Source organism: Mobula birostris, chromosome 18, assembly GCF_030028105.1.
Source record: "Mobula birostris isolate sMobBir1 chromosome 18, sMobBir1.hap1, whole genome shotgun sequence".
Lineage (NCBI taxonomy): Eukaryota > Metazoa > Chordata > Chondrichthyes > Myliobatiformes > Myliobatidae > Mobula > Mobula birostris.
Genome location: NC_092387.1, coordinates 7067199 through 7082931, shown reverse-complemented (window position 1 = coordinate 7082931; position 15733 = coordinate 7067199). Strand labels below are relative to the sequence as shown.

Below are 15733 nucleotides of genomic sequence, written 5' to 3'. Positions count from 1 at the left end.
TTCTCTTTGTTTTAAATAGTGACCTGCAGGGAATAAACTGGAATGGCAGAACAAGTGTCCAGACTTCAAGGATCACCAGTGGCCATTCCTTGATTGAAGATGAGGGGATTTTTCTCAGTTCTGCCAGCACTAAGCTATTGGAAAGAGCTCACGGTATTCTTATGTAAGTATGCAGTTTCTGTAGCTATACAAGAAGTGCAAATAATTCTTCAGCTCAGATAGCTTATTGCAGTTCTACACGTCGTTTGTGAGAGCACACCTGAAGAGTTGTGTCAGTTTGGTCTATCTACCAGGAAAAGCAATTAGTAGATAGAACTCAACAATGTTCACTGGACATCTGCTATGTTTGGTGTGTAAGGACAGATTGATGAGACTGTACCTATATTTTCCAGAGTATAGACAAATGAGAGATGATAGAAAGTTGCAGCATATTACAGGCCCTTCGGCCCACAACGTTGTGCCGACCATGTAACCTACTCTAGAGAATGCCTAGAATTTCCCTAGCGCATAGCCCTCTAGTTTTCTAAGCTCCATGTACCTATCTAAGAGGCTCTTAAAAGACCCTATTGTACCCACTTCCACCACCGCTGCCTGCTGTGCATTCCACGCACCCACCACCCTCTGTGTGAAAAACTTGCCCCTGGCATCCCCTTGGTACTCTTTTCCACGCACCTCAAAGCTATGCCCCCTCTCTTTAGCTATTTCAGCTCTGGGAAAAAGCCTCTGGCTAGCCATACGATCAATGCCTCTCTTTGAAGTTTGTAAAATTCTTGCAGTTCTAGTTGCAAGAGTCTAGAACTGGCTCTCTCAGTGTGAGATAACTATTAGGAACTAATACAGTGTAGTGCTAGCCACGCGATCAGTGCCTCTCATCTCATCGAAGTCTGCAAAATTCTTGCAGTTCTAGTTTTCTAATTTATTCATATTTAATTTCATTTAAATGCACAATTTGTGGTACTTCGTCTTTTTTTTAAAAACCTTTTTAACTATTTCCATTAAACTTAAGCTAATTGGGGCACTTGCTTAATTGGGCCAAATGTACTGATCCCAATGTATCCCAATTAACCAGAATTCACGGTATATGAATTGCATTTTTGTACAACTCATGACTTTATACTGGATTAAATAAATGCTTGCCGTATTTAATTGAATCTGGAATCTGGACTGTGATACACTGAAGTTTGATATTTCCAAATCAATACGGAGTCCTGCTCTAAACTGTTGGAAAATGAGCAATGATAATACCTTTCATTGAAAACCTTGCCAATATGGTGCAAGATTATCAGAAATAATGACTACTTGGTGGAGTACAGTGTTTGTGGTAATGTGGATAAGCAATAGGCAGTCCCTTCAGGAATAAGAATTGTGGAGAGTAGGATGTTGCAGGTCCAGAGCAGTGCACACAAAATGCTGGAGGAACTCAGTAGGTCAGGCAGCATCTATAGAAATTAATAAACGGTTCACATTTCGGGCCGAGACCCTTTTCTGGGACAGGAAAGTAAGGGGCAAGACATCAGAATAAAAAGATGAGGGGTAGGAAAGGAGGATAGCTGGAAGGTGATGGGTGAAACAAGGTGGCTGGGAAAGGTAAAGGACTGGAGAAGAAGGAATCTGATAGGAGAGGAGAGTGGACCATGGGAGAAAGGGAAGGAAGAGGGCACCATGGGGAAAGGTGAGAAGAGGTGAGAGGCCGGAGTGGGGAATACAAGAAGAGGAAAGAGGGAGGGAACAAAAAAATTATCAGGAAGAGAGGTTGTTGTATGTGCCATCAGTAACATCTGGTTATGAGGTTTAAACATTCTGGCAGAACCACAAATGTCTGAGACTTTGGGGGAATTGCTTTGTTATACATTCACTGGACACGCTTATTAGGTACAGGAGTGGAATCCGGTGTGGTCTTCTGCTGCTGTAGCCCATCGACTTCAGGGTTCAATGTGTTGTGCTTTCAGAGATGCTCTTCTGTGTACCACTGTTATAACACGTGGTTATTTGAGTTACTGTCACCTTCCTGTCAGCCAGTCTGGCCATTCTCCTCTGACCTTTCTTATAAACAAGGCATTTTTACCCACAATACTGCTGTTCACTGGATTTTTTTTTGTTATTTTTCACACCATTCCCTGTAAACTCTAGCAACAGTTGTGCATCTGAGACACTCAACCCACCCCATCTGGCACCAACAATCATTCCATGGTTGAAGTCACTTAGATCTCCTTTCTTCCCATTCTGATGTTTGGTCTAAACAAAACTGAACCTCTTGACCATGTCTGCATGCTTTTATGCATGAGTTGATGCCACATGATTGGCTGATCAGCTATTTGCATTAGCAAGTAGGTGTACCTAATAAAGTGGCCACTGAGTGTAGATCTAATGCATTGAACTGTGGATTGTATGTCCAGCTGCAATGCTCCTCAACTTTGCCAGAGTGTATCATTGCCTCCTGGGATGTGAAGTCATACTGCCTGTGCTGTACCTTCTGTGTATCATATTTCTAGTGAGATGTGTGAAAGTTAATAGGTGTTTAAATCGGAAACAAAATGATGCCTCAACCTAACATGAGGTAACTGAAGGTCCTATATTTAGCAGAGTTTCTTACAAATATGTTATTTATTTGAACAAAACACTACATTGGACATTTCATGAGAGATTAATCAAATCCGTATGTAAGTGCATGGTTTGGTATTTCACCTGCCTTATTCCCTCATGGTTGGAAAATCTTTCTGAAATGTCAATATATTCAGATTTTTTTTTAAACAAGGCTGTTTGATCATTAGTCTCTTAAAAGTGAGTGAGTGAAGTAATGCATTAGGACAGTTTGTTTTAATATCACTGACAATATCTGATTACAGTAGAAAACCATTGTTTGCCTGTTCTAACCCTTGTTGTTCTCTGACTAGGAGGAGTAAGAACACAAAACCCAAGCCAGTATTGCCAAAGGTGAGAATGTGTGCTGTTCATCTTAACCTGTACAAGTTGATCAGTCGTTATAAATTATACTGCCTATTACTCATTGTTTCATACAAAGGCATTTTTTGTTTGGTAAAGTGACTGTTTGAGAGACAGTGATAATCCTCAAGTTCAAGTTTATTGTCGTTCCACTGTACACATGTGTTCTGCGAAATGAAGCAAAATTCCTCTGGAGCAAGGTGCACAACACAGTCATATAAAAGTAATATTACCAGAGATCAATTAACAAATACCAAGTTACATTTACGACCCAAGTTAAAAAGTAAATAGTGTAATGTATTGGCACTTTATAGCGTTGTACTATTGACAGATGAGCCTATAAATTTGTTGTTCAATACTTTTGCTCCTTTGTCATCCCAACCCCTGTTGTTTCCCTCTGTTACCCCCTCCTCCTACCCCACTCACTGAGTGCTCAGTCCGTGGGACAGCATGAATTGTGGCAGTAAAGCTGAAAATGATTAATTGTCTGTGTGGGATGATGAATGCACTGTTATTTTTGAGTTGGCACGCAGCTTTCCTCCTCTCAGCTTGGTTACCAAAGATGGAAACTAACAAGCTTGCTGATGAGTGAAATTTTCCAGGTCTTTCAGTTATCTATATTCATTCTTTGCAGCTTCACTAATGTTTACTAAATTAAAACCTTGCCTTGGACCTGAAACAAAATGTTCATAATCTTGTCAAAGTGATTGTGAAAACTTCTGCTGCTCTAGAATCACTTCACTTCACTTTAATTGTGATGTTGTCAGAAAAAAATTTGTCAGATCCTACCCACTTGTGCTTGATGAGGTCTGACTTCTCAGTGTGAGATATTATTCATTGCTGCCTCGATCATAGTTCATGAGGACAAGGTTCTAAACCCAGGCATCTTTCCCAGTGACTTTCCTTCAATTGTTAGATTTGCAAATCACCTCCCACCTCAGTGAAATCTTTTCCTTGTTCTCTTTGAAGGCCTGACCACTAATACAATTGCTGCAGATCATCCACTTAACTAGTTCCCACTCTTCCAGGTTGCCCTTAATGAATGTTGGTGATTGCCAAACACATCACCCATACTCAGTCACACTGGCAATTCCGAAGCTATTTTGGGGATAGGGTGGAGGTGGTGTGTGCCTAGAAAATGTGTTGCATTGCATGGGGTGGTACGTAGCATAGGGGTGACAGAATAATGTAGCGGTTAGCATAACGCTGTGCAGTGCAAGCTGTAAGATTGTGCTTCATTTCCTGCCACTGTCTGCAAGTAGTTTGTACATTCTCCCTGTGACTACAGTTACCTCTTGCATTACAAAAGACATACAGGTTAGGATTTGTAAGTTGTGGGTATGCTATGCTGGTGTCGGAAACATGGCTGCCGCCAGCACAGGCTGAAGTGTGTCGGTCGATAACTCAGATTATGCATTTTACTTTATTTTTCCATGTACACGTGACAAATAAAGGTTATCTGTAACTTTAATTTTATCTTTTCCATCATGCAAAACGACATCATTGATGCATGATTCAAGAAATGCAAGTTGACAAAATATTTGTGTTGATTTATTTATTCGCTTTCTATATGAATTGCATGAGAGGAAAATTTATTCCATATCCAAATGTTTTGGGTAGAGGTTTGTAAATTCTGCAGGGGCTGAATTTCTGTAATCCGAACAGCTGTACGTGGAGGCTGCCTAAACTCTCTTTGGACATCCAATGCATGCTTTTCCAGCTCTTGGCGCAGAATGTAGAACTGCAGCCCTCACAGCTGCAGTGAGCCAGGTTCAAATCTGACTCAGTGTTTCCCTGTGACAGCACAGGTTTCATCTGGCCGTTCTAGATCCTCCAGTATCGCAAAGACATGCAGATTGGTATGTTAGTTGGCCACTCTAATTTGCCCCTTGTTTGCAGGTGAGAGGTAGAATGTGGGGAGAATACATTAGTGTGGGATCTGTGTAAATAAATGCTTGAAGGGTGGCATGGATATGATGAGCTGAAGAGCCATTTTCTGTACTCTGTGTCTCCGTGACTTCTTTCCCCAAACTTCAGCAGCCTGAGGATTATACTCAAAATTACAACAAGAATGTTGACGTGCCTATCAGCTGAAATCCAATTTGTCTTTAAATACAGTGCCTATAAAAAGTATTCACCCCAGCCCCAGGAAGTTTTCATGTTTTATTGTTTTACAACATTGAATCACAGTGGTTTTAGTTTGGCTTTTTTGACACTGATCAACAGAAAAGACCCTTTCATGTCAAAATGAAAACAAGTTTCTACAAATAGGCCTAAATTTATTATTATTAAACACAAAATAATTGATTGCATAATTACTCACCCCTTCAAGTCAGTATTCAGTAACTGCACTTTTAGCAGCAATTACAGCCTTGAGTCTGTGTGGATAGGTCTCTATCAGCTTTGCACATCTGGACACTGCAATTTTTCCCCATTCTTCTTTACAAAATTGTTGAAGAACTGTTAGATTGCATGGGGATTGTGAGTGAACAGCCCGTTTGAAGTCCAGCCACAAATTCTCAACTGGATTAAGGTCTAGTCTCTGACTTGGCCACTCCAGGATATTAACTTTGTTGTTTTTAAGCCATTCTTGTGTAGTTTTGGGTCATTGTCTTGCTGGAAAACAAATTTTCTCCCAAGATGCAGTTCTCTTGCAGACTGCATCATGCTTTCCTCCAGGATTTCCCTGTATTTTGCTGCATTCATTTTACCCACTACCTTCATAAGCCTTCCAGGTGCTGCTGCAGTGAAGCATCCCCACAGCATAATGCAGCCACACCAAGCTTCACGGTAGTGATAGTATGTTTTTGATGATGTGTGGTGTTTGGCATACACCAAACATAACGTTTAGACTGCTGACCAAAAAGCTGAATTTTGGTTTTATCAGACCATAGAACCATCTTCTAGCTGACTTCAGTGTCTCCTACCTGCCTTCTGGCAAACCCTAGCTGAAATTTCATGTTTGTTTTTTTCAGCAGTGGCTTTCTCTTTGCCACTCTACCATAAAGCTGTGACTGATGAAGCACCTGGGCAACAGTTGTATGTCCAGTCTCTCCCATCTCAGCCACCGAAGCTTGTAACTCCTCCAGAGTTGCCTAGGGTCTCTTCATGGCCTCCCTCACTAGTCCCCTTCTTGCACGGTCACTCAGTTTTTGAGGATGGCCTGCTGTAGGCAGATTTACAGCTGTACCATATTCTTTCCAGTTCTTAATGATTGACTTAACTGTTCTCTGGGGATATTCAGTGACTTTGAAATTTTCTTGTATTCATCTCCTGACTTGCACTTTTCAATAACCAAGTTACTAATTCATCAGCAGTTAGACCATCCAGATAAAGGTGTATTTTTACTGCAATCAATTGAAACATCTTGACTGCACACAGTCATCTCCATTTAACTAATAATGTGACTTGTAAAACCTGTTGACTGCACCGGTGATGATTTGGTGTGTTATATTAAAGTAAGAGCATGAAATGCTCAGACTTTAGAACTATAAGTCTTATAAGTCATGCCTCCAAGATCTTGTTATTAATACTTCTAAGCAGAATAAAAAGGACAGTTCTTAATGAAATTAATGAGTGCCAGAGTGGATTTTTCCTGGGTAAGGGTACCCATGAAGGGATTTTCAATTTGCGAATGATTGTGGAACGTGGTCTAGAAAAGAAAAGACATTTACATGTGCTTCCTGAATTACAAAAAAGCTTTTGACCGAGTCAATCATGAACAACTGGTCAATTACCTGAACTCATTGGGACTGGATGGGAAAGATGTTCGACTGATTGCGAGTCTGTACTGGCATCAGAAGGCAGTAATAAGAACTAGTGGTAGGAATTCACCGGAAGTTGAGATCCAAAAAGGGTTTTGCCAGGGCTGCATTATCTCCCCTTTATTATTTAATATTTACTTAGAGGTTATCTTCAGGGTGTTGAATGATGAAGCTGGTGTCCAAATTGGTGGAGTGACGGTGAACAACTTGAGGTATGCAGATGATTCAGTGTTGTTAGCCGAGACTGAGGACGAGTTACCGAGAATAGTAGATAACATGAATGCTGAAGGAGAACGATTTGGAATGAAAATAAATGCTGCAAAGACGAAGATGATGGTAGTATCACGGAAGAAAGTCCCCAAAATCAGTATCAAAATTAACGGCGTAAGCATAGAGCAAGTCAAGAAGTTTGTGTACTTGGGACAGATGGTCACAGAGGATGGGAAATGTGATACAGAAATTAGACGAAGAATTGAGATTGCAAGATCAATGTTCTGGAGCCTGAGTGACGTGCTGTGTGGCAAGAGGTTGGACTTTGGGCTGTGTTGTAGAATTTGGAAATGCTACGTCTGGAGCAGTCTGTTGTATGGAGTCGAATCGTGGACCTTATGCAAGGAAGTGCAACGACGACTGGATGCATTTGAAATGTGTTTAAAGAGAATGCAGAAAATTAGGTGGGTGATGAAAGTCAGTAATATGGAAGTGTTGAAGAGAACGAGGGGAGAAAAGGAGTCACTGAAGAATGTGCAGAAAAGGAAGCTGGAATATGCCGGGCACTTGTTAAGATGTGGTGGATTGCAGAAATTGTTATTGGAAGGGATGATAGAAGGAAAGAGGGAAAGAGGAAGGCAGCGAACCACTTGGTACGATAATGTGAGGCAATGGACTGGGTTGAGTTATGCCAAGGCCAGAAAAAGAGCACAAGATCGAAGAAGATGGAGGTGCATAGCTGCCAACCCCGGATTCGGGACGGCACCCACTGACTGACTGATTAAAGGGGGGGGGGGGCGTAAATAAATACTTATGCAATCAATTATTTTGTGTTTTACATTTGTAATTAATATAGATCACTTTGTAGAGATCTGTTTTCACTTTGACACGAAAAGTGTATTTTTCTGTTGATCAGTGTCAAAAAAGCCAAATTAAATCCACTGTGATTCAATATTATAAAACATGAAAACTTACAAGTTGTGGGAATTCTTTTTATAGACACTGTAGATTTCAAATTCAAGTTTGGCTCAGAAAGGTTATTGTAAAACTACTGGACTGTTTACAAACCCATCTGGTTCTCTTAAAATGCTGGAGGAGCTCAGCAGGCCGGGCAGCATTTCAGCCCATAATGTTAACTGTAATTTTTTCCCATAGATGCTGCTGGCCTGCTGTGTTTCTCCAGCATTTTGTGTGTCTTACTCGGATTTCCAGCATCTTCAGATTTTCTCTTGTTTGTCATCTGGTTCTCTGATGTCTTTCAGAGAAGGGATTATGTGCCACTGTTCCAAAGTCTGGCCTCTGTGTGACTTCAGACTCATACACATCATTGTCTCTTACACTGTCTCATCTCTTAGGATGGACAATTAAGAGCATAGAGCATATAACACAATATAGGACCTTCAGCCCACAGTGTTGAGCTGATCCTTTAACCTACTTCGATATCAATCTAACCCTTGCTTCCTACATAGCCCTCCATTTTTCTATCATCCGTGTGAGTCTCTAAATGTCCTTAATGCATCTAAATTAGTATCAGTGTTAATGTCAACATTCTGTGAATGGACTGTAAAACTTGCATTTCTCCCTTATCGTTTCATTATATGATGCATTATGGCTTGCATGTTTCACTCACATATAATAGTCATAGTCATACTTTATTGATCCCGGGAGAAATTGGTTCTCATTACAGTTGCACTATAAATAATAAATAGTAATAGAAATAGTAATAGAGTAGTAGTAGAAAACAGTAATAAATAGTTAAATAGTAATATGTAAATTATGCCAGTAAATTATGAACTAAATCCAGGACAAGCCTATCGGCTCAGGGTGTCTGACCCTCCAAGGGAGGAGTTGTAAAGTTTGATGGCCACAGGGAGGAATGACTTCCTATGACGCTCTGTGCTGCATCTCGGAGGAATGAGTCTCTGGCTGAATGTACTCCTGTGCCCACCCAGTACATTATGTAGTGGATGGGAGACATTGGCCAAGGTGGCATGCAACTTAGACGGCATCCTCTTTTCAGACACCACCGTGAGAGAGTCCAGTTCCATCTCCACAACATCACTGGCCTTACGAATGAGTTTGTTGATTCTGTTGGTGTCTGCTACCCTCAGCCTGCTGCCCCAGCACACAACAGCAAACATGATAGCACCGGCCACCACAGACTCGTAGAACATCCTCAGCATCGTCCGGCAGATGTTAAAGGACCTCAGTCTCCTCAGGAAATAGAGACAGCTCTGACCCTTCTTGTAGACAGCCTCAGTGTTCTTAGACCAGTCCAGTTTATTGTCAATTCGTATCCCCAGGTATTTGTAATCCTCCACCATGTCCACACTGGCCCCCTGGATGGAAACAGGGGTCACTGGTACCTTAGCTCTCCTCAGGTCTACCACCAGCTCCTTAGTCTTTTTCACATTAAGCTGCAGATAATTCTGCTCACACCATGTGACAAAGTTTCCTACCGTAGCCCTGTACTCAACTCAACATCTGCATAAAACATTACAATGCGGTAATTTCTCTCACTGATCTTCTGTTTCTAGCTTACACTCCTCTAATGCTGATTAAAACATACATGTTTTGAGATGTGAACATTTATGGCCATGCTGGCAACTTGTTTAAAACCATGATTGGTGTTTTTCTCTATTCTGCAGCACTTATTAGATGTAAAGTCACTGAAGTACCTGGCAAGCCTGACTCTCCACGATCGCATCACCAAGTCTCTACTCCACTTGCACAAAAAGAAAAAGCCACCCAGCATCAGTGCTCAATTCCAGGTCAGTACACAGCATACTTCATGTCTTCTTTCATCTTCTGATTTTTTTTAAACTGTTATTGAAGAACAACATACAAAAGACAACAAAACTCAGCTGGACAGGCATCAATTCCTGATGGAGAGTCTCTGTCCAAAATGTTGACTCTTTACTCCTCTCCTTAGATGCTGCCTGACCTGCTGAGTTCCTCCAGCATTTTGTGTATGTTACTCTGGATTTCTAGTGTCTGCAGAATCTTTTGTGTATATGTAGAACAGTTGGTGTTTGTCCACTAAACTCAAAAACCAATGTCTGTTTACTGGGTAACCAATAATCCAATGATTTCTGAAACTCCTTGAGTAATTTTATTTCTTTTGGGATATCTGTCATTTCTTAGCAGGTTCCAAATGTTTGTTCACCTCTCTTTCAACATTTATGACCTTCCCCACCAATTTAAAGAACATCTGCATAAAACAAAGCAAACAAATTGAAAGTAGAGATATATAATACTGCAGGAGGAGAAAACCATCAATTTATGTCATATGATTTCTTCTCTACCTTAGTTTTCTGTGCGCCCCAGGCAATTTGCTTTTTGCCACATCAGGCCTTGAATAAAAATGTTACTCCTGACATGGTTTAGAACAGCATTAAATTAAGAATTGCCATGAGTTGTTGATGGAGATAATTATCACCTCACTTACCTTGAGATGTATTCACTGAGAGCAATGCCCTGTAAGAGGTCTTTATTTACTTTCTAATCTTTGTCTTAGTGGCAAAAGCAGCCTACACATTGAGATTGTGAATCATCTCCCATATAACTGTTCTGCTGTCCTTTTCCACGTGCTGTGGATATTGATCTTCTGGTCTCAAGTAAGGTGACATTAATGAAACTTTTCCATTGTTCCCCAGTAGACTTGTCCATTTGTAGATTTTTTTAAAATATTTTTTTTAAATCAAAGTAGCAATTTTTATTTGCTACTTTGCAGCCTGTTCCTAAATTGCATCTTGGTATTACTACATGCAAGTATTGATTTGATGAGGCGAAGCAAATGGAATTAAATATTATGGAATCATCAATGAATATCCTTGTAACCTTCTCATGAGAGAAAAGTCTTTGATGAAACAGCTGAAGAAGGTTGACCTGTGACACAATCGTGAGGAACTCCTACAGTGATGTTCCAGGGTTGGGATAATTGACCTCCAACATTTACAATCAGTGTATATTTTCCTTCTGCCTTGATGTCAAGGGAAGCATCTGTATCTCACCTCTGGTTTGGGCCAAGATTGCAATGAAACTCAGTAGGCCTGATGAAACCTAAACTGGGGCATTGTTGACTGTGTGCTGTGTTTAATTATCAAGTTTAATTATCATTCAACTAATCATACAGCCAAACAAAACAGTTTTTCTCTAGGGCCAGAGTGCACAACACACTTCCAACAACACACAGCACATGCGCATAGCTCATAGCACATGTGGTTGTGATAGCAGAAAAACATACAGTCACAAAGAAAAAAAAATAATATAGCCCACATCCTGAGTGGCATGGCCTGCAGATTGATGGTAAATTGCCCTGGTCCAGCTTGTTTTTCCAAAAAGTGAACACAGGAGGGCAGCACTGAGTGAACATGAGAGGGTAACACCAAGCGAGCACTGGAGAGCAACACGGATGGGAGGGGCCAGCCCTCAATCCAGTATGGATTCCAGCACACCCATGAGGGCCTCTGCTCTCCCCTACACTGCCTCCATTGTCTCTTCCCCTGGGCAGCTGCAACAGGCGACCCTGCGGCATGACGGCCTAGCCCTCACCACAGCTGAGGCCACCCAGCTCCCCTGCTGTTGGGCTGAAAGGTTCGAAGTACATTTATTATCAAAGTATGTATACAGTGTACGATCCTGAGAATCGTCTTCCCACAGGCAGCCATGAAACAAAGAAACACCATGGAGCCCGTTCCCTGAAAACACACAAAAAAAATCGCACAAGCAGCATAAAGCAAGCAAATCATACATGGAATATTAAAAATTAAACTGCAAAGGCCCCAAATATGGTCTTGCCAATCAACCAGCGAACCAGACTTGCAGTTGATGACAGCTTCTGTCACTTTGCAGATAACTGGGAGCTGATTGATTGATAATCAGCTGGACTGGGTTTGTCCTGCTCTTTTGTGAACGGAACTTTTTTTTTCACATGTCAGACAGATGTCAGTGTTGTCACTGCACTGGAAGAGCCAGGCCATGGGCACAGTACGTCTGAAACACGTCTTCTGTTCGACACCTGGCTGTTGTCTAATCCTTAAGCTTTCGCCTGATCTAGTACTCTATAAGTTGTTTGCATTGTTCCCTCTAAGATACGCGGCTGCACAGTAACCAAAATGTTCCCTTGCACACCGCCTTTATTGCATGCAGCTCGGATTTTTTTTTATGTAATGTTAATATCATTTTGAAATTATGCTAAAATGTTTTGCTGAGAAAGTTAAGACTGGTTCAATTAAGACGTTCACTAATATATTGGACTAAGTGGTTAGGAACAAAGAATTTGATTAACTGTTAATTCTTGTTGACATCATTAGGACATTTCAAGCTTCTAATGCTGACTGCAAACGTGGATTCAGCCTTATGAATCCAATCAATTGTAAATCCAGAAACAGACTAGAGGTGGAACGTTTGGATAATCTAATGAGTATTAAGATGTATTTTTCATCTGGATGCAAAATTAATCTACAGTATTTATAGACATGGATTTGTAATAATGACAGACAAGAAAAAGTTTATGAAACATGCAAGACATTCTTTGTACTGTATTTCATTTAATAAATAAAATCCAATGTATGTGATTGTTCAGTTTTATTCTAAATACTCATAGTATGCATATTACCAAAAAAAAGCATTTAAAATGCAGCACAGTTTTCAGACCAAGTAAAAATTTCCTGCTCAGAGCAATGGTTGGTCTGGGCAGCTGTAAAAAAAAAATAAATAAAAATAAATTAGAGGAAGTGTTGGCTGTTTGTCAGCATTATATGGAGTGAATTAAATTTAGATTTTAGAATTTAGATTATGAGGACACGCAGTCCTCTTTTATTGTCATTTAGTAATGCATGCATTTAGAAATGATACAATGTTTTTCCAGAATGATGTCACAGAAACACATGACAAACCGACTGGAAAAACTGACAAAAAACGCATAATTATAACATATAGCTACAACAGTGCAAAGCAATACCATAATTTGATAAGAACAGACCATGGGCACGCTAAAAAATCTCAAAGTCTCTCGAAAGTCCCATCATCTCACGCAGATGGTGAATCTCCAGCGCTGCAAACTTGCCGATGCAGCATCCTGGAAGCGTCCGACCACAGTCCGACTCCAAGTCCGTCCGAAAACTCCGAGCCTCCGACCAGCTCTCCGACATCGAGCACCAAGCACCATCTCTGCCGAGCGCTTCGTCCCCGGCCCTGGCAATAGGCAAAGCGGAGGATTTGGGGCCTTCCCCTCCAGAGATTGTCGATCGCACAGTGGCAGCGGCAGCGAAGCAAGCATTTCAGAAGTTCCTCCGTGCTTCTCAGGGCTGTCTCCATCAGATCAGGATTGTGCACAGCCCCCTAGTTAACACATACGATATCTTTTGGAATGGCCGCACGCGCTGCGTCGCGCCACCACCTTCTCCTCCCTCCTTACCTGTAGACTGAATTGCCTGTAAACTGAATTTGGTAATGGTGGGGATCTGAGGAGAAAGTTGAGGTGAAACGTCTATTCAGATGTCCTGACTGAAGATGACTTTGAATGGCCCTTCTCTCACTGAAGATGGAGATGTTCATGGAGCATGCTCCTCCCATTTATCTCTGAATTACCCACTACCATTCAGCATTAATCTTTAAATAGGCAGTGCAGTTTTTTCTACCTGCAAAACAAGAGATGGATTAATTAGATTTTCTGACTTTTTTGAGGTAGCCCCATTGACTGAATATCATAGTAATTCACTATTTTATGCTTTATTTTTGCAGGCTTCTCTCAGTAAGCTCATGGAAACTCTGGGACAGGCAGAGCCTTACTTTGTGAAGTGCATTCGATCAAATGCAGAAAAGGTCTTGTATGTGTTCCTCAAGTTAAAGATAAATTGATTGAGAAGCCTGAATAGAAGATTGCAATTGGGAGTGCAGGGTAAATTGTACAAATAGAAGAAGGGGAAAACAGCAACTAAAGGACTGACATATGCAGATTCTGGAAATCTGAAACAAAAACTGCTATTGCTAGAAATTCATAGGGGAAGGGCTAGACAGCAACTTTGCAGAGATTAGAAAACAACACGATCATTTTAAGTTAATAATTCATCTGAGTAATAGTTTGCAGTTGCATAAACTGCCTGATGTCCATAGATGCTTCACAAGGGTGCAGTCAAGGATGAATGACATGAAGAGAAGCAAGATATTCAAGATTGTTTAATGTCATTTCCTGCACACAAGTGTAAGGAGAGCAAAGTATTTGCTACTCCAGATCTGATACGGCACCAAAGATAAAGAACACAATATTAACAAAAACTCAATAAATGTAAAGATGTAAGATAGATTATGTAGATTACTTGTATGTCCATAAAGTGACGCTAGGCTGTACAAGTGACTGATAGGAAATAGTAAAGTTGTGGTGAAGTTTGTGGGTGAATCACTCTTTCTGCTAAGGGAAACTAACTGTTTCTGAGTCTGATGGTCCTAGCATGGATGTTATATAGCCTCCTCCCTGATGGGAGTGGGGCAAACAATCCATCAATAGAGTGGGTGGGATCCTCCTTGAAGATATTGGCCCTTTTCCTGCACATTTCTCTATATATGCCCTTGATGGCAGGTAGGTTGGTGCCTTTGATGTTTTGGGCAATTTTAATTCCCCGTTGTTGAGCTGCCTTGCCCACCACATTGCAGTGATGCAGCTTGTTTCAATACTGATGAAGCAGGCTGAAGGTACAGTCAGGGATCATGAGAGGAACTTATTACATCATTATGCAGGAAATGTTGATATTTCTAATCCCCCCTCCCCCCCCACCCCAGATGCTGCTGGTTTTATGGAATTCATCTAGCAGGTGACTTGTACTTCAAACTTTAGGGTATTAGTTGAAGGGATCACGCTGTGAAATGTGGCAGTGAAATAGATTTAGTTTTATCCTGTGTAAATGTCACTATTATGCTAGTTAGGGAACATATTGATGACAGAATAGAGATCAATGAAGCAGGTTGGTGAGCAAGGTGATATTATTGAGGAGTTGACCTGGCGGTGGGAGCTGCAGCAAATGGGTCTCTGGCACTGACTCTGCCACAGTGGCTCAGAGGAGCTGAAGAGGGCTGCAGTAGTGATAGGAGATTCCACGACCATGGGAATAGACACAGGAATCTGTGGTTGCAGTAGTGATGGGAGATCCCATGATCATGGGAATAGACACAGGAATCTGTGGTTGCAGTAGTAATGGGAGATTCCATGACCTAAGGGAATAGACACAGGAATCTGTGGTTGCAGTAGTGATGGGAGACTCCATGACCATAGGAATAGACACAGGAATCTGTGGTTGCAGTAGTGATGGGGAGACTCCATGACCATAGGAATAGACACAGGAATCTGTGGTTGCAGTAGTAATGGGAGATTCCATGACCTAAGGAATAGATACAAGAATCTGTGGTTGCAGTAGTGACGGGAGACTCCACGACCACAGGAACCTGTGGTTGCAGTAGTGATGGGAAATTCCACGACCATAGGAATAGACACAGGAATCTGTGGTTGCAGTAGTGATGGGAGATTCCATGATCATGGGAATAGACACAGGAATCTGTGGTTGCAGTAGTGATGGGAGACTCCATGACCATGGGAATAAACACAGGAATCTGTGGTTGCAGTAGTGATGGGAGATTCCATGACCAAAGGAATAGACACAGGAATCTGTGGTTGCAGTAGTGACGGGAGACTCCACGACCACAGGAACCTGTGGTTGCAGTAGTGATGGGAAATTCCACGACCACAGGAATCTGTGGTTGCAGTAAATACAGTCAGATAGTATGTTGCCTCCCTGGTGCCAGGGTCAGGAATCGGATTC

General features: G+C 41.4%; 1 protein-coding gene across 9 annotated transcripts in view; it reads left to right on the top strand.

The window, feature by feature from the left end:
• The window catches only part of myo9aa (myosin IXAa), a 359701-nt gene that overhangs the window by 253042 nt on the left and 90926 nt on the right, over positions 1–15733 (top strand). For all 9 annotated transcript variants that reach the window (XM_072282122.1, XM_072282124.1, XM_072282123.1 and 6 more), the window contains 4 exons: positions 20–163; positions 2895–2934; positions 9566–9688; positions 13665–13745. In XM_072282122.1, the coding sequence (XP_072138223.1) occupies positions 20–163; positions 2895–2934; positions 9566–9688; positions 13665–13745 (388 nt within the window). The remainder of the gene's footprint in view (positions 1–19; positions 164–2894; positions 2935–9565; positions 9689–13664; positions 13746–15733) is intronic.